The sequence below is a fragment of the Nerophis lumbriciformis genome, linkage group LG27 (assembly GCF_033978685.3).
Source record: "Nerophis lumbriciformis linkage group LG27, RoL_Nlum_v2.1, whole genome shotgun sequence".
Classification (NCBI taxonomy): Eukaryota; Metazoa; Chordata; class Actinopteri; order Syngnathiformes; family Syngnathidae; genus Nerophis; species Nerophis lumbriciformis.
In genome coordinates this window covers 15,147,048-15,173,675 of record NC_084574.2, presented here as the reverse complement: position 1 = coordinate 15,173,675, position 26,628 = coordinate 15,147,048, and the positions used below count along the sequence as shown (strand labels likewise).

The 26,628-nt window shown below is 38.9% G+C and overlaps 1 protein-coding gene across 1 annotated transcript in view; it reads right to left on the bottom strand.

The window, feature by feature from the left end:
- The window catches only part of LOC133570123 (zeta-sarcoglycan), a 783,896-nt gene that overhangs the window by 101,003 nt on the left and 656,265 nt on the right, over nucleotides 1–26,628 (bottom strand). The window contains exons 5-6 of the mRNA XM_061922813.2: nucleotides 17,477–17,599; nucleotides 13,786–13,858 (exon numbers count right to left, since the gene is read on the bottom strand). Coding sequence (XP_061778797.1) covers nucleotides 13,786–13,858; nucleotides 17,477–17,599 — 196 coding nt within the window. The remainder of the gene's footprint in view (nucleotides 1–13,785; nucleotides 13,859–17,476; nucleotides 17,600–26,628) is intronic.

Sequence of the window (26,628 nt, the reverse complement as noted above, 5' to 3'; positions counted from 1 at the left end):
CTGCCGTTGTGTCCTTGGGCAAGACACTTTACCCACCTGCTCCCAGTGCCACCCACACTGGTTTAAATGTAACTTAAATATTGGGTTTCACTATGTAAAAGCGCTTTGAGTCACTAGAGAAAAGCGCTATATAAATATAATTTACTTCACTTTAGCCTTTTTTTTTTTTACCTTTTACGCATTATTTTCGTGAATCCACAACAGAAGGCACCAGTGATGGTGAAGAGAAAGGATTTTGTATAACTGAAAATGTAATTTATTGTAAGAAAGGATAATATCTTGCTGCTCAGTACAAATAAAATAACAAAATAAGCTTTTCATAAAACAACATTATTGTCACTGCACTGAAAACTGTCCTGTATTTAGCACCTAATGGGTGGCAATGTTGGCCTTTGATCACTTCAGAGAGTGACAACCCTGCCCAATATGAGCCCGGCACTCAGCTGGCTTCAGCTGACAGTACCTGGCCGACTGTACATGAGCTAGATGCTCCGCCAACTCGTGAAGAACTTCTTGCAAAGACTACAACAATGGGACCTATTACCTCCCTGCTTGGCACTCAGCATCAAGGGTTGGAATTGGGGGTTAATACACCAACATGATTCCCGAGCGCGGCCACCACTGCTGCTCACTGCTCCCCTCACCTCCCAGGGGGTAGGAAGAAGGGAATGGGTCAAATGCAGAGGGTCATTTCACCACATCTAGTGTGTGTATGACTATCAGAGGTGCGTTAACTTTAACTTTTACCTTGCTGCAGTCATGTAGTTGAATATCTCTCCTTTCAACTGACGGCATGTGCCTTGCAAAGATCATCCTAAAGCGAGTTATCTCCAACATCAATAAAAAAAAAAATTTCACCTGAAAGTCAGTGCAGCTTCAGAGCTTGCTGTTGTGCAGTGGATATGATGCTTCGTTAAAAGCGCTGCAGGAAAAATGTGTTGAACAACAAAGGAGTATCTACGTCAAATGTTATTGATTTGACTAAGGCAGGGGTCGGCAATCCAAAACGTTGAAAGAGCCATATTGGACCAAAAATACAAAAAAATATTCTGTCTGGAGCCGCAAAAAATGAAAAGCTGTAAAAGCCGAATCATACCAAAGACTATAAAAATGGGACCCATTACCTCCCTGCTTGGCACTCAGCATCAAGGGTTGGAATTGGGGGTTGAATCACCAAAATGATTCCCGGGCGCGGCCACCGCTGCTGCTCGCTGCTCCCCTCAACTCACAGGGGGTGATCAAGGGTGATGGGTCAAATGCAGAGAATAATTTTGCCACACCTAGTGTGTGTGTGACTATCATTGGCACTTTAACTTGAACTATAAGTCTTATAATGAAGGCAACACATGATGTAAGTGTCTATATTAGCTATAATATCCTACTATCAAAAATGACTTTAAAAGTCTAATATAAGTGTTATAATGAAGACGACACATGTTGTAAGTATCTATATTAGCTATATTAGCCTACTATCAAAATGACTATGTGTCGCAGGCTGAAACAAATCTTTGTTGACAGAAGTGTTGAAATGTAATATTTATTCTACACATTTTTACAATATTAGAAACCATTAATAAATCAGAGGCTACTCAGAATGTGAGATAACTCCTGGAAATAACTGGCTTTTAATGGCCAAAGGTATATATGTGTGTGTCCAAGTTAAAAGAAACTGCAGGCTGTATTATTTTAATAGATTTATTACAATCTTTGGCAAGTTAGGTAATGTTTGCTGTGGTCTGGAACAACATGGCACACAAACAACTATCTGAAATGCAGCCAAAATTACATACAGATAATGTGTCATGAGACATGCAAAACTAAATTATGTACAGAGAGGATTAAAAAAAAAAGGAAATTAAATGAGCTCAAATATACCTACAAATGAGGCATGGTGATGCAATATGTACATACAGCTAGCCTAAATAGCATGTTAGCATTGATTACCAAATATGCCTGATTAGCACTCCACACAAGTCAATAACATCAACAAAGTGCACCTTTGTGCATTCACGCACAGCATAAAACTTTTGGTGGGCAAAATGAGAAAAAGAAGGAGTGGAAGATTTTACATGTAAACAAACACTATGGTGATTTCAAGAACCGCCAAAATTAGTAGGACAAAACGATGTTCACCAAATACTCTCATCAGTGAAGCATACACACACACATATTAAACTGTGGGCTTTCTAAAACTTGGGAAGGTTTGTGTCATGTGTGTCCTCAAACAAAAAACATACTAAAACAAAACATGTATTTTTCCCTTATCTTTTTCCATTTACAATCCTTTTAAAAAAATGCTCCATGGAGCCAGTAGGGCGGCGCTAAAGAGCTGCATGCGGGTTGTGGAAACTTGCCCAGGAGGATAACATTTTCTCCTACGTGTGTTTGTCTAATCTATAATAAAGCTCACCGAGTTGTTGTCAAGTTTCAGATTCAACATGTTAGATTTATTTTACGGTGTGATTGTTTGAAGCAATGCAATACAATTCCCTCATGGCCACAAGTAGGGGAAGGGAGACATCCTGCTTCCTCTGGCGCCTTGCAAAATGTCTGTCTTCTCTTTCTTCCCAAGGACTGATAAACTGTTACGCAGTTCCAAAGGGAGGTTGGGTTGTCTTTGTCGCATCTGACACCGGTTTCCATGGTAACTGCTGGCTTGTTTTGATGATTACTGCCGCTAGCAAATACCTCTCACGTTCATGTCAGGGATCTATTGTGTTTCTTTATACGTGTTACATTAAAACTAACCATTTACAGCAACACCGACTGATATACTACAACTTATATGATAGTTAGCATGCATGAATATGATGGAAGATCAATATGCTAGCAATATATGTAGATAGCATTAAAAATATTCAGGTGGTGAGTTGACCAATTTCCTATCAGAAAAGCACAGATGTCTACTTGCGCCCACGTTGCTTGGACTACTCTTTGCCTACATTTCTCAGGATGCCACACTAAATCTGAGCTCAGGTGTATTCCTGTGAACCAGAACTGACGGTGGACTTGTCAATCTGTCTAGACTAAGAGCAAAATCTCAAATTGGAAATGTGATGGTTCAGGAGTTCGCCCATGACTGTGTCCTTGTCGCCCACTCCCTTGATCAATCAATCAATCAATCAATGTTTATTTATATAGCCCTAAATCACAAAAGTCTCAAAGGGCTGTACAAGCCACAACGACATCCTCGGTACAGAGCCCACAAAAGGGACGTCGATGTGAATGACTATGAGAAACCGCATATGTGGGTAACCCCCCCTCTTTAGGGGAGACCGAAAGCAATGGATGTCGAGTGACATAATATTGTGAAAGAACAGTCCTTAGTGGATCTAACATAGTAGTGAGAGTCCAGTCCATAGTGGGGCCAGCAGGAGACCAGCAGGAGACCATCCCGAGCAGAGACGGGTCAGCAGCGCAGAGATGTCCCCAACCGATGCACAGGCGAGCGGTCCACCCCGGGTCCCAAGTTTAAAAGTTAAAGTTAAAGTCCCAATGATAAGTTAAAGTCCCAAGGATAGTCACACACACAGTAGGTGTGGTGAAATTATCCTCTGCATTTGACCCATCCCCATGTTCACCCCCTGGGAGGTGAGGGGAGCAGTAAACAGTGGCCGCGCTCGGGAATCATTTGGTGATTTAACCCCCAATTCCAACCCTTGATGCTGAGTACCAAGCAGGGTGGCAATGGCTCCCATTTTTGTATAGTCTTTGGTATGACTCACAACCTTCCAGTCCCAGGACGGACACTCTAACCACAAGGCTACTGAGCAGGTTTACTACTCAGTTGCTAATCTCAACCAAAAGATTTGGGTTTGACTAGAACTCTGATAAAAACTTAAGTGTTGTACCAACCAGAAACAGATTACAAAGATCTTGCGATTTACACTCTGCCAAAGACCGATCAGAAATGCTGCTATCTGGACATCAACAGCTTCCCTTGATATCAAGGTTGGGGTTAGAGTCCAAAAAAAGTGTTTTGCATTCGGTCAACTCTGTGAGCATGTTTGATCTCTCTCAACATCAAACCGGCCACCAAATGCAAAGTGTATAGTCTGGTGTATGACATTAAACTACATCCAGGCATGAGATGGGAGGTTTGTGTGTGGGGTTAGTGAGTCCCAACTAACGTCTATAAAATGCAGAAGTGCTGCTATCTGGACATCAACAGCTTCCCTTGATATCAAGGTTGGGGTTAGAGTCCAAAAAACGTGTTTTGCATTCGGTCAACTCTGTGAGCATGTTTGATCTCTCTCAACATCAAACCGGCCACCAAATGCAAAGTGTATAGTCTGGTGTATGACGTTAAACTACATCCAGGCATGAGATGGGAGGTTGTGTGTGGGGTTAGTGAGTCCCAACTAACGTCTATAAAATGCACACAAAGAACCGTTTGCACCTTCTCTTGTGACTGGCGGGCGGTCAGCGCCATAAAGCTGAGCGGGTCCCTGGGTAATTGGGGTGCGGACAACCAACAGGACAGACTAAGTTCAACAGTCCAGTAAGGCAATTAGTCTAGGAGAAGGATCTCTGATATAAAATACCCCTTCCAACCCGCACCAAGCCAGCGTGGAAGGTGTAGGCTAATAACCAGCATGAAAAGTACGCCAGGAAGACGGCTCCCAGTCTTCAGCAGTTCCAGAGGGAACAGTGCAGTGGCAGGGAGCAGCTAGAGATCGTTCACTATGGCAGAAACATGCTGAGGCTTTCGTCCAGCAGTGGACTGACAACGGCTGATGAATGATGATAGTCCGGTGAGTATTTCAATCATGTTCTGGTGTGTCACCTCAGGTAGCTCAAAATAAACTACAGCAACACAATATTATATCCCTGATTAAAATCAAGTGACAGATAGATATATACATAGATAGATAGTACTTTATTGATTCCTTCAGGAGAGTTCCCTCAGGACAATTAAAATTCCAGCAGCAGTGTACAGAGTTGAGATCAAATTTAAAAAGTCAAAAGTATTTGGGGGTATACATGGAAACAAAATAAAAATATAACAGTAAAATAAGAATATAACAAGAGAAACTAGACAGTAGTGACCAAGTTATGAAACAAGTATTGCACTGTTATTGTTTTGCATCATCCGAGTACCCTCCCAACCCCCCAGAGAGGAGTTGTACAGTCTAATGGCGTGTGGGACAAAGGAGTTTTTGAGTCTATTAGTCCTGCACTTGGGATGAAGCAGTCTAGCACTGAACAGGCTCCTCTGGCTACTGACAACGGTATGCAGAGGGTGGCTGGCATCATCCAGGATGCTCACTAGTTTTTCCACAGTCCTCTTCTCTGCCACCGTCACCAGTGAGTCCAGTTTTATTCCGATCGTAGAACCGGCACGCCTGATCAGTTTCTCCAGTCTGGAGCTGTCCTTCTTAGATGTACTGCCTCCCCCAGCACACTACGATGTAGTACAGACAACTGGCAACCACAGACTGGTAGTACATCCACAAGAGTTTTTTACAAATGTTGTCGTTCTGTCCTGAGCTGACGTGCCTGCTGTCACAACCTTGGTGGTTCGATGTGGTACAAATGCACGAGGGAAGACTCCCTAAAGACATTCTGTATGGCCAGCTTTCCACTGGTTTTCAAAAGCGAGGCAGTCAGCAGCCTCGCTTTAAGATGCCTTCCACAGAAACATGAAAGAGGCAGGCATTCTCTCGATTTCTTGGGACGACGCCACGGTTTACCAACACCACCTTCTTTCAACTAGAGCCTGACATGTCCAGCGTGTGGCAGAACATGCAAGTTATTTAGTAGGATAAAACCTCCAACCAAAAGACACCATATGCAGAAAGGAATCATCATCATCGGATAGGATGGACAGTGAGAGTAAGAAATGTTGTAATGCTATTCACAAAATCCTGAATAGCAGAAATGCACAAAGAAAGCGGGACATTACAGAAGTCTCAGGTCCAGAGCCATGGCAAGTCGTTCTAAGGACAAGACAAGACAATTTTATCTTGAATTGCCGTGAAACGGCATTGTTGCCGCTTGTACATTACAGTTAAGTGCATTAATAACATAAAATGTAGATTGTTACTCAAACTACTTTATTAAGACGTAATAAAAAAGACGGTAGAGAGGAAGTCGAACGCCATTTTTTTGGGTCAAAATATGTCAAGTCTTTTCTCATACCAATTCCACACGTCCGGCTTCTCAATAATAGCGCTACGTTTCACATCCAGTCTAAAACACCAAAACAATGAAAAATCGTCTTACAATACAATCATGCTTTGTCAAAGATGAAGTGTAATGTATTTCTGTGATATTTCTACCAACATAAAAGTTTTCTGGCATGAAGAAAATTGCAATATTTAAACAAGTCAGCGTTTTATTTATGTTCACAAATAGTACTGTCGAACTAAAAATTCAGACACACACACAAAGGCTCCTCAAACACTTTCTCGTCTCCTTCTTAGCTCCCACTGAGACTAAGTTTAATACTGAAGGCATGCCTGCCAATGCCCTCTGCAGCCCTTATTGGGTAATTACAGTTTACTACACAATTTTCCCATTGCTACAGTAAATTATTTTATAACCAGTTCTGATCTATAGTCCGCAATTACAGAATGTTCAGCAAGCTGAATATTACATTTTATTAATAAATAGGGAAGGTTAAAACATTGTCATGCAGAACAAATAATACCATTAACTTATACATATCACATATTACAGTACCAAAGATCTTTGACAATCAAAGCATGATCGTAACAATTCACAGTTTGTGTTAATGCGTGAAACTGGTATCGAAATATAGTGTTGCTCCTCCTCTGAATGCATGTGCTCCTAAAGCAGGAATACAAATTCTGTATTCCTACAAAATAGAAAAATCTGGCAAGACACCAACGCACTGCAGGTATTTTTGTTTTTAGACTCTTAAAAGCGTGTTTATGTCCTTTTTGTGTTGAGCTGTTTAAAAAAGCATAATGGTTAAAAAAAAAACATTTAATTAAAGGAAATTAATTGTCCAGTCGCGGTATTAAAACTTAAAAATGATCTGTTTAGGGTACACTTATTAATGATGAGAAATTACGTTAATCTGCGATTAATTTTAAGTTAACTATGAACAAACTGTGATTAATCGCGGTTTAATATATCAATAATTTGACAGCCCTTATATATGTATATACCGTATGTGTATATATACAGTATATATATATATATATATATATATATATATATATATATATATATATACATATATATATATATATATATATATATATATATATATATATATATATATACACCGTATGTATGTATGTATATATATATATATATATATATATATATATATATATATATATATATACTGTATATATATGTTGTATGTATATGTATGTATGTATATATGTTGTATGTATATGTATGTATGTACTGTATATACACTGAACAAAAATATAAATGCAATACTTGTTTTTGCTCCCATTTTGCTCAAAGATCTAAAACTTTTACTGCTATGTTGAAATTGTTACTAATATTGATACTGTTGTTGATAATATTCATTTTTGTTTCACTACTTTTAGATTGTTCTGTGTCATGTTTGTGTGTCCTCTCAATAGCTCTGTTCATTGCTATTTGGAATGTTGCTAGGTCGGGTTTGGTTTTGGAATTGGATTGCATTATTATGGTATTGTTGTGTATTGTTTTGTTTGATTGATTAATACATTCTTAAAAAAAGTAAATAAACATAAATAAATAAATAAATACAACTTTTACTATATCCACAAAAGACCAGTTTCTCTCAATTATTGTTCACAAATCTGTCTAAATCAGTGTTAGTGAGCATTTCTTCTATGCCTAGATAATCAATCCCACCTCCCAGGTGTGGCATATCAAGATGTTCATTAAACAGCATGATTATTGCACAGGTATGCCTTAGACTGCCCACGATAAAAGGCCACTCTGAAATGTGCAGTTTTATCACACAGCACAATGGCACAGATGTCGCTAGTTTTGAGATATTGTGCAGTTGTTGTTCTTGACTGCAGGAATGTCAACCAGAGCTATTGCCCATGAATTAAATGTTCATTTCTCTACCATAAGCCGTCTCCAAAGGTGTTTCAGAGAATTAGGCAGTACATCCAACCGGCCTCACAACCGCAGACCACATGTAACCACACCAGCCCAGGACCTCCACATCCAGCAGGTGCACCTCCATGATTGTCTAAGACCAGCCACGTGGACAGCTGCTTCAAAAATTGGTTTACATAACCAATTAATTTTGACGCAAACTGTGAGAAACCGTCTCAGGGAAGCTCATCTGCATGGTCATTATCCTCATCGGAGTCTTGACCTGACTGCAGTTTGTCGTCGTAACCGACTTGAGTGGGCAAATGCTTACATTCGTTGGCGTCTGGCACGTTGGAGAGGTGTTCTCTTCACGGATTTTCAGGGCAGAGGTCACACAGCGTGTGGGAGAGCGGTTTGCTGATGTCAATGTGGTGAATCGAGCGGCTCATGGTGGGGTTGGGGTTATGGTATGGGCAAGCGTATGTCATGGTCAACAAACATTTTGAATGTGCAGAGATACCATGACCATTGTTGTGCCATTCACCTGAGACCATCACCACATGTTGCAAGGATCTGTACACAATTCCTGGAAGCTGAAAACATTCCAGTTCTTGCATGGCCAGCATACTCACCGGACATATATATATATATATATGTGTATGTATATATATATATATATATATATATTTATATATATATATATATATATATATATATATATATATATATATATATATATATATATATATATATATATATATATATATATATATATATACCAGTGACGTGCAGTCACTAGAGGCAGGTGAGGCAGGGCCTCACCTGCCATCATGGAAAGAAAAAAAATGTAAAAAGAAAAAAAAAAAAAAAATGTTATATGTATCTAATGATTATACTATAAAGTTATTTTCCATTTAACTTCACCAGTTTTAGATTATTTTTTATTCAAAATCGCTGAATTTTTACATTTGCCGTTCAAATACTGAGAAGGACGGTGCGGTGAACAGCAGCCAGTTGAGGCACGTCACTCAGTGCCGCAACATGGATTGCCCAATGACTCGGCTAACTGCTGGCCTGCTGTGCAGTGAAACTGTATTGCTATATGAATTATATTATACATTTCCATAGTTTAGTTAGCTGAGGTATATAATGTACAGTGTATTTTGTCAACAACTGTATGTGTGTAACGTATTTCTTGTGCTGAGCGATCATAAAACGGCTGCAAAAGACGCACTGGCTGAGGCTCGCCTCCTGCACCCCCGCCGTATAATTGTTTTATCAACTAAAGCCCTTAAACTTTCCACGTGCAAGATTGAATCTATTTTAAAAAATGATTTCATAAGAAGCCAAAAAGTGCAAAAACAATAATGTTGGTGTTGGAGGAGTTGTGAATGACTGCAGGGACACAACATTAGATACACCTGCAGACTGCAGGTGTACCTAATTCACAACTCCTCCAACACGAACATTCTTGTTTTTGCACTTTTTGGCTTCTTATTAAATAACTTTTGTAACCTATTTTCATGGGCTTTCCTCTTTGTGATGTTAAGTTCCTGTTATGCGCTGTTGTACAATATATAAATGATAAATGGGTTGTACTTGTATAGCGCTTTTCTACCTTCAAGGTACTCAAAGCGCTTTGACACTACTTCCACATTTACCCATTCACACACACATTCACACACTGATGGAGGGAGCTGCCATGCAATGCCTTGAGCTCTTATTTTGAAGGCGCTACGAGCGGAAGTGATGTCACGTTGCGGAGGTTTTTGAAAGAAGGTAAATAAAGTGGTCCTCGTGTAAACTGGAGCCTCCGTGTTTGTTATTTTGTAGTTTCATACAGTATAGGCAACATTTATAAACCCTCGGTTGCACTTTTTTAATATACATATACAGTATACATTTGTATATATCAATCAATCAAAGTTTACTTATACAGCCCTAAATCACGAGTGTCTCAAAGGGTTGCACAAGCCACAACAACATCCTCGGCTCAGATCCCACATATATGTATACATACATATAAATGTATGTATACATTTGTTTATATAAATAGTTGTATTTATGTATTAGCAGTGCTTATCACTTTGGCAATGCAGTGCATAGAGTGTTATTTGAAAATCTGTGTGCATGACAATGTGTTGCCACCAGCAGGAACTCAGTTCAAGAGCTGTGCGTGTCTCAAGCTTCCATCACAGTTGTCATCTGAAGTACGAGTAAACTCTTTTAACGTTTCAAGCGACAGACACTGATCTTGGCTGCCTCCAGCTCCCTGGTCACTGTGATTGGCAGTTAACACAACTAAAAGAAAATGAAAAGAGAGAGCTTTGGTAAGAGAGGGATATATTGCTGAAGTGCACACCCTGCAGAGGCCTTAACACAGTGGTGTTGGAATTCAGATTGAGTTACTCGTAGATTTAAAATGTTGGATGGGGAAAAAAAAAAAAATCTTCAATAGTTAAGAAAAAAGATAACTTGCATTTCTTTTCGAGCAACCGTCGTGGCCGCATGTTCATAGCACTTCCTTCCTTTTTCCATCTTTTTTCCCCAATCATTCTAAGGAATATCACTCTTTCTAGCATGCCAGAGTCAAATCACTGCCCTCTTCTTGTCTAATATATTCTTTCAATGAACACAGCCATTTTTTTCTCAGAACCCATTTGCTTTGCTATCAACTATTGTTTTACTCCCAGTGCCATCTGTATCTGTGTCATGTTATCTTGTTTCTATTTTGTGAATAGCCATAATAAGCTGGTTATTCATCATCTGCATAAAAGACCTAACCTCTACTCTAACCTCCTGCTAAACTACCGGCCGGTGTCGCACCTATCCTTTATCTCTAGAATCCTCAACAAAAAAATTGCACAGCAGCTAAATGTACACTTGGCATCTAACAATCTCTGTGGACTCTTTTCCGTCAGGTTTCGGGGCAAATCACTCTACTGAATTGACCCTCGCAAATATGACCAAAAATGTGTTACTAACTATGAATGCTGACATGTCATCTATGTTGCTGCTACTTGATCTCAGCACTGAAACACGACAACTTGCACATTCCGAAAAAATAAATGACGGAACAAAAATCTACTACAGCCAACGAGTTTCGAAAGACTGGACTGCTGCTTGAAGAAAACAAGACTAGCTCAGTGGCTAAGCAGAACGCAGGAGAAGACTGTGCTCAATCAATCAGTCAATCAAACTTTATTTGTAAAGCGCTTTTCATATATAAAAGAAATGCAACGCAAAGTGCTTTACAAAGTTAAAAACTATACCCCGATGACCTATATACAGATACCAAACACAAACACACACACACAACATACACACATATGCAGGAGAAGACTGTGCTCAATCAATCAGTCAATCAAACTTTATTTGTAAAGCGCTTTTCATACATAAAAGAAATGCAACGCAAAGTGCTTTACAAAGTTAAAAACTATACCCCGATGACCTATATACAGATACCAAACACAAACACACAACATTCACACATATGCAACTATATAGACAAATGATTGCATGGCTGAGTACAGAGGAAATATGTGAGTAAACACTATCACAGGAGCCATCTGCACCAGGAGGTCACCAGACAATGGCCACCAGGACGCTGACACAAAAGCGCCCCCACAAGCACGGCCAATAACCCCTGAGACAGATGGCTCATCTGAGGAATGTTGGAAAATAAAAATAATAAAACTTGTAAAATAGTAAGAACAATGTGTAGAGATAAAGAATAAAATACAAGTAAGACATATGAAGATTAATAGAAAAAAATACAATTAAAATATATATATATATATACATACAGTAAATAAATAATCAATAAGTAGAACTAAATAAAATCTTGCATAACTAATAGGATAAAAAGTAAAATACAAATTACTTCAATAAAATAATTAATATCAGGTAAAAGCCAAATCAAAAAGGTTGGTCTTAAGCCTGCTCTTAAAGACATGAACATTCTCTGCAGCCCTGAGGTCCTCCAGTAAGGTGTTCCAAAAAAGGGGGCCATAATGGTGGAAAGATGCCATCCCGTAACTTTCTGTCCTGACTTTTGGAATAATTAGGAGAATAGTGCCGGGGGATCTCAGGGCCCGGGAAGGTTCGTAGGGTAAAAGCAATTCTGAAAGATAAGAAAGCCCTATACCATAAAAACATTTATAAACCATAAGAAGAACCTTCAAATTGATCCTGAAACACACAGGGAGCAAATGCAGAGATTTTAAAACTGGAGTAATGTGAGCCTGCTTTCCAATTACCTCTACGGTATGCTACTGTATGCTATGTTACAGACATTGACTTTTGTTAAATGTGTGAATGAACTCACACTCGCCTGTGAAAATATGTCATGTTTTAATTTGTACACCTACTTTTTAGACACGTGCAGAAAACACGAGAAAACATTCAAAAAGTGCACATAAGTGAGCGTTTAGCCGCTACATACTGTACATACGTACTGCCATCTTGGCCAAAAAAAGAAATTACTTCGACATTCCATTAACGCCATTACTTTTAGAATGACAGCCCGAGTAATAACACCAAGTATTTGAAAAAGATCCACACCCTCTGTTGGCTCTTTTGATGTCACGGTTAGTAAGCCCGGCCAGAGTCAAGCTGACATTGTTGCCAAACAAACTGCTAAAAAGCGAGATATTTGTCATTTGAAATAGGAGGAAGCACTTTCATGCATATAGACCAGTGTTTTTCAACCTTTTCTGAGCCAAGGCACACTTTTTTAATTTTTAAAAAAATCCCTAGGCACACCACCAGCAGACAACATAAACAAATGAAACTCAGCAGCCAATACAAAGTTGTTCTCGCAATTGTTGGATATGAATTCAAACCATAACCAAGCATGCATCACTCTCGCTCTTGTCTCAAAGTAGGTGTACCGTCACGACCTGTCACATCACGCCATGACTTATTTGGAGTTTTTTGGTGTTTTCCTGTGTGTAGTGCTTTAGTTCTTGTCCTGTGCTCCTATTTTGTTGTTGATTGTCATGTCATATGTAGATGTACTTTGTGGACGGCATCTGCTGCTCCAGACTGCTGAATTTCCCCCAGGGATCAATAAAGTACTTTCTATTCTATTCTATTATACACGCTGTAAGTCTTTGCTGTCGTCCAGCATTCTGTTTTTGTGTACTTTTAGCAGGCTGTTCAGCTTTAGCTTCGTTTAGTATAGCCATCCCTAAGCTTCAATGACTTTTATTCTTGTTTATTTTTGGTTTAAGCATTAGATACCTTTTTACCTGCACGCTGCCTCCCGCTGTCGCCTGCTTTGTAGATGTTACCAAAATCTACAAAGCAATTAGCTACCTGCTGCCGCCCACTGATATGGAAGAGTATTACACGGTTACTCTGCCGAGCTCTAGACAACACCGACACTCAACAACGGCACATTTGCGGATTATAACTACTGGTTTGCAAAAATTAATTTTAACCCAATTAGGTGGAAATACATAATCTTCCACGGCACACCAGACAATATCACACGGTACACTAGTGTGTCGCGGCACTGTATAGACGGCAAAGAAAAACAGGACAGAGCATTATGATGAGTCAGTTTAATGACTAACAGACCACTGCTGGTATTTATGTATCCTGCCTAATGAGTAAGTTATATACTGGGTGGATTATTATTGAATGAACATGGAGATGTTCTCATTGTGTGCGTGAGGCAGAAAACGTGATTCATACAATCTAATGTGAGTGCCCACTGTGTCATGTATACAGCTTTTGGCTTATATACAACAAAGTACTTACTTTAGATCCTGGGAAGGTTCTGCCCTCACATGTGACGTCTGTACCGAATGGCTAAACACCACCCCTTCAGAACCTGTGAAGCATGACGACACATGTTTAGACTAAAAGATAAATCTGTTCAAATGTTTTTTTATACCGTTAAAGGGAATTGAGTATGGATAGAATTCCTGCGTTTTTCCTGTGTTTCTGTGTTTTTAGGTTTTAGGTTAGGTTCATCTATCCAAATTGGTGTTTGCTTTTTTAGTGGAATTTCTGACCTTTTGAACCATATTTTGTGTCGAAAAGCATTAAGAATGTCTGCTCGTTTCATTTTTTTCTATTCTGTGCCATTGGCGTTGTTAGGCCTATTTTAGGGGGCTCAAGCCCCCTTAAAATATTCTTAAGCCCCCCTAAATAATTTGGTGTTTTTTTTTTTTTTTTTTTACAAATACATGCCGACATATTCATTATAAAGTGGCCCGAATATGAGTTTAAATAAATAATCATATAACCTGTTATTATTCACTCAGTGTCCCCTCACTTCGTAGCGTAAGGTAGAGAGCCCCTTTAGTGTGTCGGTATCCAATCCATTCCACTTGTTCATATAGAAAATGCCCACATCACTCAAATTCCAGTCCACATTTTCTCTGCGACCTTGCTTGCGGTCCTGCAAGTGTACGAAGCACATTATCTTCTTTTACAATGAATGAAGCTGCACGAAACCTTGTGTGTGCAATTGTAAATAATTTATTTTTTAAGTTTTGTGTTTCTTGTAGAATCTATATAAAGTAATGTGCATTAGCCTATTGTTAAAATAATAAAAAAACATCATTAAATATATTTGTTTTATTGTATTGATACATTAATAGCTGTTGTATTATTATAGGATGGCTTGTTAAACATTTCATAGGATTTTCAGAGGGAGGAAAAACCAAGACATTTAATATAAAATGTAAAATGAATAAATACATAAAAAGAAAAAGAAAAAAAATGGTTAAAAGCCATCGTCCCGGGGAGCATTTCATTTCGTCCCGTGCATTTTATTTAAATAATAATAATAACAATGAATATTTTCTAAGTCTTTGTTAGCCGTTTGTGAAGTTTTGTGCTTGTGCGTAACGTTCGCTCGCATCCTGTGCATCTCCTGGGGGCTAAGCCCTCCCCCCCGTCCTTAAAAGCTAGTGACGCCCCTGTTCTGTGCCATTGAAGGAGCATATGTGGGTGAGAGTTGAATATATAGTCGGTCTGACCATTCTACTATATGTTTTGATTGTTTGTTATGGCTAAAGGATTCAAGGAGGTTGCAGAATAAACAGGTCCAAAACAACGGGACCTTGACACATGAGGAATACAGATAAATGGCCAAGTAGACCAAACCTATGGGTGAGTCGCATGATTCTTGATTCATCCAACATCTCCGGAAGACGTTGTCTGTTTGCATGACAATTCAATCCAACTTTGTACCATTTGATTATGGGTAAATAAAACTTTTGTACTAAATTCACTTTTGTTGCTGTTTAAGATTCTGACCTTCCACCACACTTCCAGTGTGTTTTCACAACAATTTACAGGACTATTTTTAAGTTAAGCATATTTTTATGTTCTTGTTGGACTGCAATGGAGTCATTAGGCTGAATCTAGTCCACAGGTGTCAAGCTCAGGGCCCGCGATATCTTTTTATCTGGCCTATGCGTTTAAGAATTGGAAATAGAATGAACGGAAGGTACATTGACCCGAACACTTTGATGAAGAGGCGAGACAAACTTGAATTCGATAAAATAACTTGTGGCAAAGTACGAAGGTGAGTCCGTGTGGGTCTTTCCTCCCCGCCTCTTTCTCTGTTTAAACCCAACAAGAGTCTTCAATCAAAGTAAAAGTGACGTTGAATGTTATTTTTGGTAACACTTTAGTATGGGGAACATATTCACCATTAATTAGTTGCTTATTAAAGTAACAAATACTTAATTTAGAGTTATGTGGACATTAGGGGACCATATAAGGGTTAGGTTTAGGGTTACTAATAAGCAATAATTCTGAGGTTATTGAGGGAAGACGCTTAGTTATATAATAAGGCCATGCAGAATAAGGCAATAATAAGTACTTAATAATGACTAATTAAGAGCCAATATGTTACTAATTTGGGGACGGCGTGGCGCAGTTGGGAGAGTGGCCGTGCCAGCAACCTGAGGTTTCCTAGTTTAATCCCCACCTTCTACCAACCTCGTCACGTCCTTGAGCAAGACACTTCACCCTTGCTCCTGATGGGTCGTGGTTAGGGCCTTGCATGGCAGCTCCCACCATCAGTGTGTGAATGTGTGTGTGAATGGGTGAATGTGGAAGTAGTGTCAAAGCGCTTTGAGTACCTTGAAGGCATTGGCGTTGTTAGGCCTATTTAAGGGGGGCTCAAGCCCCCCTAAAATATTCTTAAGCCCCCCTAAATAATTTGGTGTTTTTTTGTTTGTTTTTTACAAATAAATGCCGACATATTCATCATAAAGTGGCCCAAATATGAGTTTAAATAAATAATCATATAACCTGTTATTATTCACTCAGTTTCCCCTCACTTCGTAGCGTATGGTAGAGAGCCCCTTTAGTGCGTCGGTATCCAATCCATTCCACTTGTTCATATAGAAAATGCCCACATCACTGAAATTCCAGCCCGCATTTTCTCTGCGACCTTTCTTGCGGTCCTGCAGGTGTACGAAGCACATTATCTTCCTCTACAATGAGTGAAGTTGCACAAAACCTTGTGTGTGAAATTGTAAATCATTTATTTTTTAAGTTTTGTGTTTCTTGTAGAATCTATATAAAGTAATATACATTAGCCTATTGTTAAAATAATGAAAAAAACATCATTAAATATATTTGTTTTATTGTATTGTTACATTAAAAGCTGTTTTATTATTATAGGATGGCTTGTTAAACATTTAATAGGATTTTCAGAGGGAGGAAAAACCAAGACATTTAATATAAAATGTAAAATGAATAAATACATAAAAAGAAAAAGAAAATATATGGTTAAAAGCCATCGTCCCGGGGAGAATTTCATTTCGTCCCGTGCATTTAAAAAAAAAATTAATGATAACAATGAATAATTTCTAAGTCTTTGTTAGCCATTTGTGAAGTTTTGTGCTCGTGCGTAACATTCGCTCGCATCCTGTGCATCTCCTGGGGGCTAAGCCCCCCCCTGTCCTTAAAAGCTAGTGACGCCCCTGCTTGAAGGTAGAATAGTGCTATGCAAGTATAACCCATTTATAATTTGCATGTTAATAAGCAACTAATTAATGGTGAATATGTGTTCCCCATACTAAAGTGTTACCTTATTTTTTCCATTTCGTTTGTTATTTATGTGTTTTTCACATTATTTTCTGCATTTTTTGTGTTAATATTCACGTTATATTTGTTTGGAACAGATAACTGTATTTATGTTTTCGTAAGAATTTGATCTTCGTTTGACCTTTTGGACCAAAAACTGAAATATCACTGTGAATGCATTTTAAAAATGAGGCTTGAATCATTTTGAGTGCAATTTTATATTCTTCTATATATTTTATGTTCCGTGCAAGACCTTTCTCTTTAATTATTCTATATTTCCCCTATTATCTGGATAAGATGTGTATGCATGTATATATTAGCTGTGTGCTGCTGGGAATCGGAACAACAACAGGGATGCAGAAAACTCGACAAGACGGAAGCAGAAAGAAGAGCGCACCTGTCACTCTGAGTCTTTCTGTGCCGATGCTGACCTCCTCTTCGTCTGCGGAGAAAAGGATTCTATCCCCATCCGCGCTCTTCACCTCAAACCTCTGACACTGGACCTCCACCATTTCTGAGCCTAAGAGAGTGGAAGGGAAAACGGGGCTTTTAGTCAGGGATTCGGCGCAGAGGCGTACGTAATACAACATGAAGACGATTCCATGTTAAAAGCCCCAACAGAATCATTTGAGCGTGAACATTTAGCTTGAATGAACCATGAAGAATATGAACTATGAGTAAGTTGTTCACTCAAGCATAGAACAAAAGCCAAATCCAAAGACATACTAAAAAAAAAATGCTATATATGCACCAGTGGCGGAACAAGCCAGAGCTGGGCCGGGGTCGGGCCCCAGGACGTAGCCCCCTAAAACCAAACAATAAAACTCATCCTGACATCATTTTACAATATTCACATGCCTCTCTGGGTTTACCATAGACAAGGTTTAACCAGGTTTTGGAAAGTCAGCCAGAAATTTTAATTTTCCCGACATTTATTCATTCATTTTGTTTTTTATTTATCTCCTTCATTGATGTGCATTTTTGATCAATAGACAATTAAACTTGAACAACTAAACACATATTTACACACTTATGTTTGAGAAGGAACAGGATGAAGAAAATCTTATATTCCCTGCCCCCTTCAACATAATAAGTAGTCTTACTTAATGGATAGCCTAGATTGACAAGCATACAAACCAAACAAATACATCCAAATATAATGAAAACAAACCAAAAAAAAAAAGAAACAAAATAAGTGCAAAACTTCATGAAGTACAAACCGAACAAAAAAAGTAATAAACACCTCACGGGATGACACAAAACAAATACAAAATCAGACAAAAAATAAGTAAAATAATAAATATAAAGCAAAATGTAGACGCTTACGGCTGTCCATATGATCTTATTCTGTCTTTATATATTTTTTTCAATGTATTTATTTTCTCGCTTTTGCCACAGCATCCGCAAGTCACAATATTTCGGAACAGGTTTTATCCGGCCCGCGGGATGAGTTTGCTAAGTATAAAAATGAGCCGAAATTTTGGAATGAAAGAAACCGCTGTTCTAAAAGTGTCCACTAGATGTCGCAATAGCAATTCTTTGTATCTTTGTAGAACATGCTACATATGTAAAAAAAAAAAAAAATAAACCACATGACGTTAGTGCACCAGTCGAGGAAAATGAGCTAACTACGTAAATAACATCCTATAATTTAAATTTTTATATATTTTTTTTATCTTGATAGATTGAAAATGAACACCAATGAGTTGACTGATGAACATTATCACATAATGTATTCAGAAAGTATAAATAACGACAAATAAAGATAGAATACTATTGATCGTAACATGTACGTGTAAAAAAACAACAACATTAGTTTTTAAACAAAAATGACAATGTGAAGTTATTGTTAAGTTATCGTGCTGTGATATTACCAGTCCGTCCCACTTGGGAGTAGGTTTTTCTCCATGGGGCCCCCGATCTAAAATGACACCCCTGATTTAGAGTAAGACAAGAACACATTTTTCTTTTTTATGCATTTTAAGTCAAAAATAAACCTTAGCAAAATCTCAATTATCCTAATTTAACAATAGAGTCAATGGGAGCACATCTATTCCACCCACAATGCCCCCTAAATATATTATATCCAGAATGGTAATACATCTCATTAAAACATGCTGTAAAAATGCATATCCTCTGAAAATATGCTTTATAATAGCAAAAAACTGGAGGATACATTTGAATAAAATGTTCTTCTAATGGATTTATTACAATCTTTGCAAGCTGGGTAACGTTTGCTGTCGTCTGGAACAACATGGCACACATACAACTATCCGAAATGCAGCCAATATTACAAAAAGATAATGTGTCATGAAACATGGAAAAATAAAGTAAATATACAGAGGACAAAAGCAAAGGAAATTAAATATACCTACAATCGAGGCATAATGATGCAATATGTACTTACAGCTAGTCTAAATAGCATGTTAGCATCGATTAGCTTGCAGTCATGCAGTGATCAAATATGCCTGATTAGCACTCCAACCAGTCGATAGCATCAACAAAGCACACTTTTGTGGATTCACGCACAGCATAAAACGTTTGGTGGCTAAAATGAGACAAAGAAGGAGTGGCATACAACACGTCCTTCTGTGTTGTATGTAAGTTTTACATGTAAACAAACTGTTCAGTCACAGTCCAGACAACGACGGTGAGTTCAAGGGCCGCTGAAATTAGTAGGACAAAACGGCGCTTGCCAAATACTCTCATTAGTGAAGGATGAACACAAAACTGTTAAACAGTGGGCTTTCTAACAATTAGGAATGTTTGTGTCGTGTTTGTCCTCCTACAGAAACCATATAACAACAAAAATCTATTTTTCAACCCATTTTTTTTTTCCATTTCCATACATTTTTGAAAGGAGCCACAAGGGCGTTGCTAGAGAGCCGCATGTGGCTCTCGAGTTGCTGAACCCCGCTCTACACCAACATTTCCCCTAGTGATCTATTGCAAAATATATAAAAACGAAAAGCATGCACAGTGGCGGAGAAACGACTTGGCTATGAAAACAAATACTTGCACATAAGGCAGAAACTATGAACAACAAAAAACACTAAGTGTGGCTTAATAAACAAAAACTTACTTGGCATGGAACCGGCATGAAAAAAGAGCAGCAAGGGTCTTAAGGGTGTGTGGAGAGTGTGCAGAAGCATAAATGCGGGATGTCGTCAGAACGACAAACTGAAAACAATGAACTTAAATACTATAGACATGATTAGTGAAAGCAGGTGCGTGACTCAAAACGTGAAACAGGTGCGTGACGTGACAGGTGAAAACTAATGGTTGCTATGTTGACAAAACAAAACAAAAGTGCACAAAAAGTCCAAAAACAAAACCAAACATGACTAAAACAAAACATGATCACACAGACATGACACAAATAAAACTATAACAAGCATGTTTTTTTTTTTTGTACCAATTTCGGTACATGTTGGTGCGTGTCGATATTTAGTGCTGAAATACCTTTACAATAAACTATAACACCGATACGCTAAACTGAATGAATTAATGCACATCTGCAACATCCTCACACCAAAAAGCCGTCACTGATATATGACTTTTCAATGTGTTGAATTAGGTAAAACTCACTCCCTTCCAGCACGGTGCTACAAGGGTTAGTGTGTGCGCCTCACAATATGAAAGATCTGGGTTCGATCCTGGGCTCGGGATCTTTCTGTGTGGAGTTTGCATGTTCTCCCCGTGACTGCGTGGGTCGGCTTCCTCCCGCTGGGGATAGGTTGATTGGCAACACTAAATTGACCCTCGTGTGTGAATGTGGGTGTGAATGTCGTCTATCTGTGTTGGCCCTGTGATGAGGTGGTGTCTTGTCCAGGGTGTACACCGCCTTCCGCCCTAATGCAGCTGAGACAGGCTCCAGCACCCTCTGCAACCACGAAAGGGACAAGCGGTAGAAAATGGATGGATGAATGGATCCCTCCCTTCCACTACTCCATGTCTCCCCGGACCACTATCTTCTATCACTTGGCTCTTAAGCTATCAAGAGTGTCAATTAGACTCTGTCAGTCACAATCAAACTTTCTTAGCCACCGTCAATCTGAGAGTAGACTGTTCTATTCCAACACTCAATGTCCCTTCTCGAGTGTCTCCTTGTAGACTTGAACATAAAGAGCAAGTTCGCTTTGTGTCATTAAGGACTGACTCATCCTAAAGTGAAGAGTGTTACAAATGAATGCACAGACTGAGGGATTGAGTTTGACCAGAAACAGAGTGACGGGGGAATGAAGGAGAAGGGACGTTGGCGGAGAAAGAGAAGCTGGTTTGAATTGGAGATGTGCTGTGCTAGTTGCTGTCTCAGACATCCAGCCCGTAATATACGCAGCTCCTCGAGCGGCGTTCCCTGGATTTGGAGCAGCTCAGTAGATTTTGAAGGATGTGTGTTTTATTCACATCATCTATTTCTTTAGGGCAGATAAACAATTCTAATAGAAGCTGGAAATCCATGACAGTGCAAAATTGGATAAATATATTACATTTGGAGGGTAATCGTGGGGAAAGTGGGGAAACAATATACGATCATTCTGTTCAGGGTTGGTACTTTTTGTTACATTCCTGTATTTTCCTTCTTCTCTCTTTGTCTCTCTTGCCTCAGTTGTCATGGCAACAGAAGAGGTCTGGTTGCAATCACTGCTGGCTATGTAAATGATTTGCCTGCACCTGTTTGTTGCTGGTTCTTGCCGTCCAGTTCCTCGGTAGAGCGAAAAGGTGCCGGACGACTCGGGGTCAGTCTGCGTTCTCAGTGAAGACCTCACATCTGTGGAACTCTTTGCCACTGGAGTTAAAGTCACAGTCGGACGATAACATTTTCTCCACAAAACTGAAAAAGTTGCTCAAGGAAAATCAGAAGTGTGAGCACTTAAACTGGGTGTAGTGTAGTGTCTTAATCTTTTTGTATGTGTTTTACACTTTTCTCATCTTTTTTTTAAAACCTAACCAGGGACAAGGGTTGAAAATTTGCCTGTGTCTGGAAGTCTTATGTACTTTGACATCGGTTACCTATGGGTACCAATGTTTAATTGTACTGTCCCTGTCAAATAAATACATGCATGAATGAATGCTTACAGGCCACGCAAACTATCTCCAAGTCCTTTTGTTCAGGCCACTCTCTACCAGTGTGACTCCACCAGTGGTGATCGGTACCTTTGCGCCTTCTGCTCCTGACTCCGGACATTGGCAATTGGAAACTTCTGGCCGTTGTATTTGCTCTGTGGAGTTGAGGCACTTACTGGAAGGCTTGGAACAACCTTTCACCAACTTCACGGACCATAAGAATCTGGCCTACCTGCGCTCCCCCCAAACAGGCACGGTGGGCTCTATTCCTCTCCAGGTTCCATTCCACCTTGACGTTTCGCCCTGGCTCCAAGAATGGCTGCATTCCTCTGAAGTGAACAATGCCCGCCCATAGACTAGTTTTCTGCAGTCTCGGATCGTCAGAGGTTTGCAGTGGAAGAGGCGCCCATGGACTCGTCTGCACCGGCCACCAGTCTTGCTTGCCAGCTATTTGTTGCTCATGAGTTCACGTTCTAAGGTACTGTCCTGGGCGCAGAGCTCTAAACTGGTCTGTCCCTCAGGGGTGAATCGAACAATATTCCTTCTGGCAAAGCGTTTTTTTGGGGTCTTCCATGAAGATAACCACCAGGGAATTTGTGGCCACTTACTCTAAAGTGTGTCCGCAACAAGTTTTTCCACCAGGCACTGGCTGGACTCTGTAGGACTTTGAGTATTCCCCCGTCCCTACTCGCCTTGAATTTTGTTGTTGGACTTTCGGCCTCCAATATAAACACATTTATTCTCACCATGGTGGACAGGTTCTTCACCGGTTCAACTCAGCCTAGTTGCTGTTGTTCCCAAACTCTTCCATTTTCTTATAATGTAATGAAAAGTTTCTATGTTTAAGTAAGCTAAAACATTTGAGGCAAACGTTAAATGGTAAATGTTGTCGCATGTAAAATAATTAAAACTGAACTGTTCTGTTGACTAATTTATGTTCCGTAATTAATGAACTGGGGACATTAAAATGGTCCCCTAGTAAGCTTTTACTACCGCACATTAAAGTATTAGAGAAATGATTAAGTTATACGAGTTGGCTGTGCTGGAATTTTAATTCAAGGCTTTAAATTTGAATTTGCAGCTATGAAAGCATTGTACGTGAGAAGGATCGAACAGAAGAAAGAACAGAGGGATCACAATAATTAAAGAAAACACAGAAACGCATGTTTATACATCTAAACAGGCTCGAATGAATTCTAATTAAAATCATCTTCCCTGTAATTATGTTGTCCTCCTACATTTACCTTCATATTTTAAGAAGTGTGCGCCATTCAAGTAAACAGGAGTTTGGCCTTGCAAGTTACTGGCATTTACTAATAGCAACATTAGGAAAAAGTAATATTAATCAGACTTCAGCCGCCTTGCACTGAAGGAATGTTTGTTTTATGACTGTTTATAGGATTTCCTTTGCTGCTTTTAATGCTTTGCTGAGCCCGGTTATGGGCTTAATGGCTCATCACGGTTCACCTTTGAGAAATTGGAGTGGAGCCTAGACTCTTCATTCACAACTGTTGGGAGGAAAAGGTTAGTGGGACTTTTGGACTTGTCAGCAACGCATGAGTAATACCTATATTTTACAAGAGCAATAAAAGCGGGCTAAAAATCCATCAATATTTGTTGTCTTTATTATCACTTTAAATTCACCTGTCAAAATTCCACTTCAAAATATGAAACAAATCTTTCGGTTTTATTGGATGGGTATAAAGTATAAACCTTAAACACAAAGTGAATACACTAGAACCTGATGCACAGTATTTTCAAGCACTTCTGTAATTAAAATTATACAGGGGAACCTGTAAAGAAGAGCACATTTAAAGGGATCCCAATCGGCTTTTATGCATTTTTATGCGTTTTCTCATTCATTCATTGGGATGTATTAGGGTTGAAGGTGAGCTGGAGCCTATCCTAGCTGACTTTGGGGTAGGGTTGTACGATATACCGGTATATGTATAGTACAGCGATACTAATGAATCATATTCTGTACTATACCGCCTCTGAAAAGTACCGGTCCGCCACGACAGAAAAGGGAGAACGGACGCATTTTGGCTTAAAAACTAACGATAACGGTGAAGTTATAACACTGAAACGCCCACCGGAAGAGATGCTTTGAGACAGGGCTAGCTAGTGTTGCGTTTTATGACCATTTGTTCCTCCCAGGGAATTCAAGTCACAAGTCGCTCCCAAGCTCTTTACGACACTTAAAGCTGAGTAGAAAAACCACCAGAGACAGAATAGGTATTTTGTAATATATTTGCAAAATTTTGCATATATACATTGAGACCAGTCCAGCATAGAACATTCAATCGCCCCGTTAAGATGGTCTGCCCCCCCCGCCCCCGACCAAACCCTCTCCCCTCTTAAGTCCCTGGCAGTCATGTCTCTCTAGCCAAAACAAATGCCCATTATCGCTCTTTCTAACATTCCAAAGCTTCAAGGTTAACACACACAGTTTACTTGCAGACAAACAGAAAGAGAACAAATGGAAAAACACGAGCTGTTTTCAAATATGACTATGAATTAAAAGAAGTAACACTTAAATTCGGATATATGTAAATATCTGCCTCCGACAAAGTCCAGCCCTAGTGGGCAGTTGTTTTCGCTACTTCTAAATCACTAATCCTGGTCTCCATGGCAACAAATAAAGTAATTTTCTAACAAATATCATCCCTGCAGGACGAGGAATAGTTAAACATGTTTCACTCCACACCGTAGCTCACCGGCATCAAAATGTAAACAAACGCCATTGGTGGATCTACACCTAACATCCACTGTAATGATACCAAGTACAGTAGCGTATCTAGTCGATAATACTATGATTACGTCGATATTTTTTGGCATCACAACATCTTCTTTAGTTTTTTAAAATGTATATTATGTTTATAAACACAGGAAATATGTCCCTGGACACATGAGGACTTTGAATATGACCAATGTATGATCCTGGAACCACTTGGTGTCGGATTGATACCCAATTGTGTGGTCTCGTCCAAAACTAAGTATCAAGAATAAATGATTATTACATATAAACAGAAGTGAAGACAGAACATGTTAAAAGAGAAAGTAAGCAGATATTAACAGTAAATGAACAAGTAAATTCATTTTCTACCACTTGTCCTTAATAATTTTGACAAAATAAAAGACTGGAAAATGACACAATATGTTACTGCATATATCAGCAGCTAAATTAGGAGCCTTTGTTTTCTTACTTACTACTAAAAGACAAGTTGTCTTGTATGTTCACTATTTTATTAAATGACTTAACTGCAATAAGAAACATATGTTTAATGTACCCTAAGATTTTTTGTTAAAGTACAGCCAATAATGCAATTTGTTGTGGTACCCTTTTTTTAGAAAAGTACCGAAAAGTTTTGAAATAATGTTAGTACCGGTACCGGTACCAACATATTGGTATCGGGACAAAACTACTTTGGGGGAGAGGGTGGTTACCAGTCAATCCCAGGACACATACAGATAAAAAACATAATTTACATCTAATATTTACACCTATGTCTCAAATTAACATAACATGCATTTTCTAAAAGTAAAGGTAGCTGGAGTACCCGGAGAAACCCACACATGCACGGGGAGAACATGCACTATCCACACAGAGATGCTAACCACACATATTCTGTGTGGTTCGTATCATGCTCCCCCTTCAAGGGCTGAAAGACTGAGTCAGAACATGCGGGAAAAAAACTGAGAAAGAAGAGTAGACTCGGTGCTGACAAACAAGAGAAGGTAAACCGCAAGTATTGTTTTCTGCATCCTCTTCTCCTGATGTTTTTCCTAAGATTCTTGAGCATATCCTGAAAGAGCACAAGGAAACACAGGCTATGGCGTCTATGGAAGAGGAGATAGAAGAGAAGGGAAGGTCATTTAATAGTTATTTTTTGCTCATAATGTTAACAATGTTTGGTCGGTGCTTATGAAGTTAATATTTCAGGCGGTTAATTTATTTTACAGTAAAGAATGTAACATTTGTTGCCTTAACCTGAACAGTTAAAAACTGCATAGAGAGCTTTACCCTTAAATCATATTTCATTTATTTAATATCCAACCAAATGCTTTTAACCAAATTATAATTTTTAATAATTAATACCGAGATTGTGCAGCTTATCTAATTAGACCTGAGTGAGTTGAATGTGAAAGGACCATAGACATTTTTGCAATGATTACTGATGTTACTGATCGAAAATGATAACAGATAACAATGATTTATCCTCATAAAGACACTTATTCCACGCATAGATCCTGCAAAATTGACAAATCAAAGAAGATCCCACATTTCACGCATGTATTAGAATAATTATTTTTGTTCGTCCTTGTCTGCTCAAAGAGATACTAAGACCTTAGGATGTATTTGCATGTTTCTTTTAAAATGGACTAAATAAAACACGAAAATGATATGTAGGTCATTTAAGCCCTAGCAGCAAACTCTTTCTTAGATTATCTTGGCAATGAACCGGAGTAATCATGCTTCAG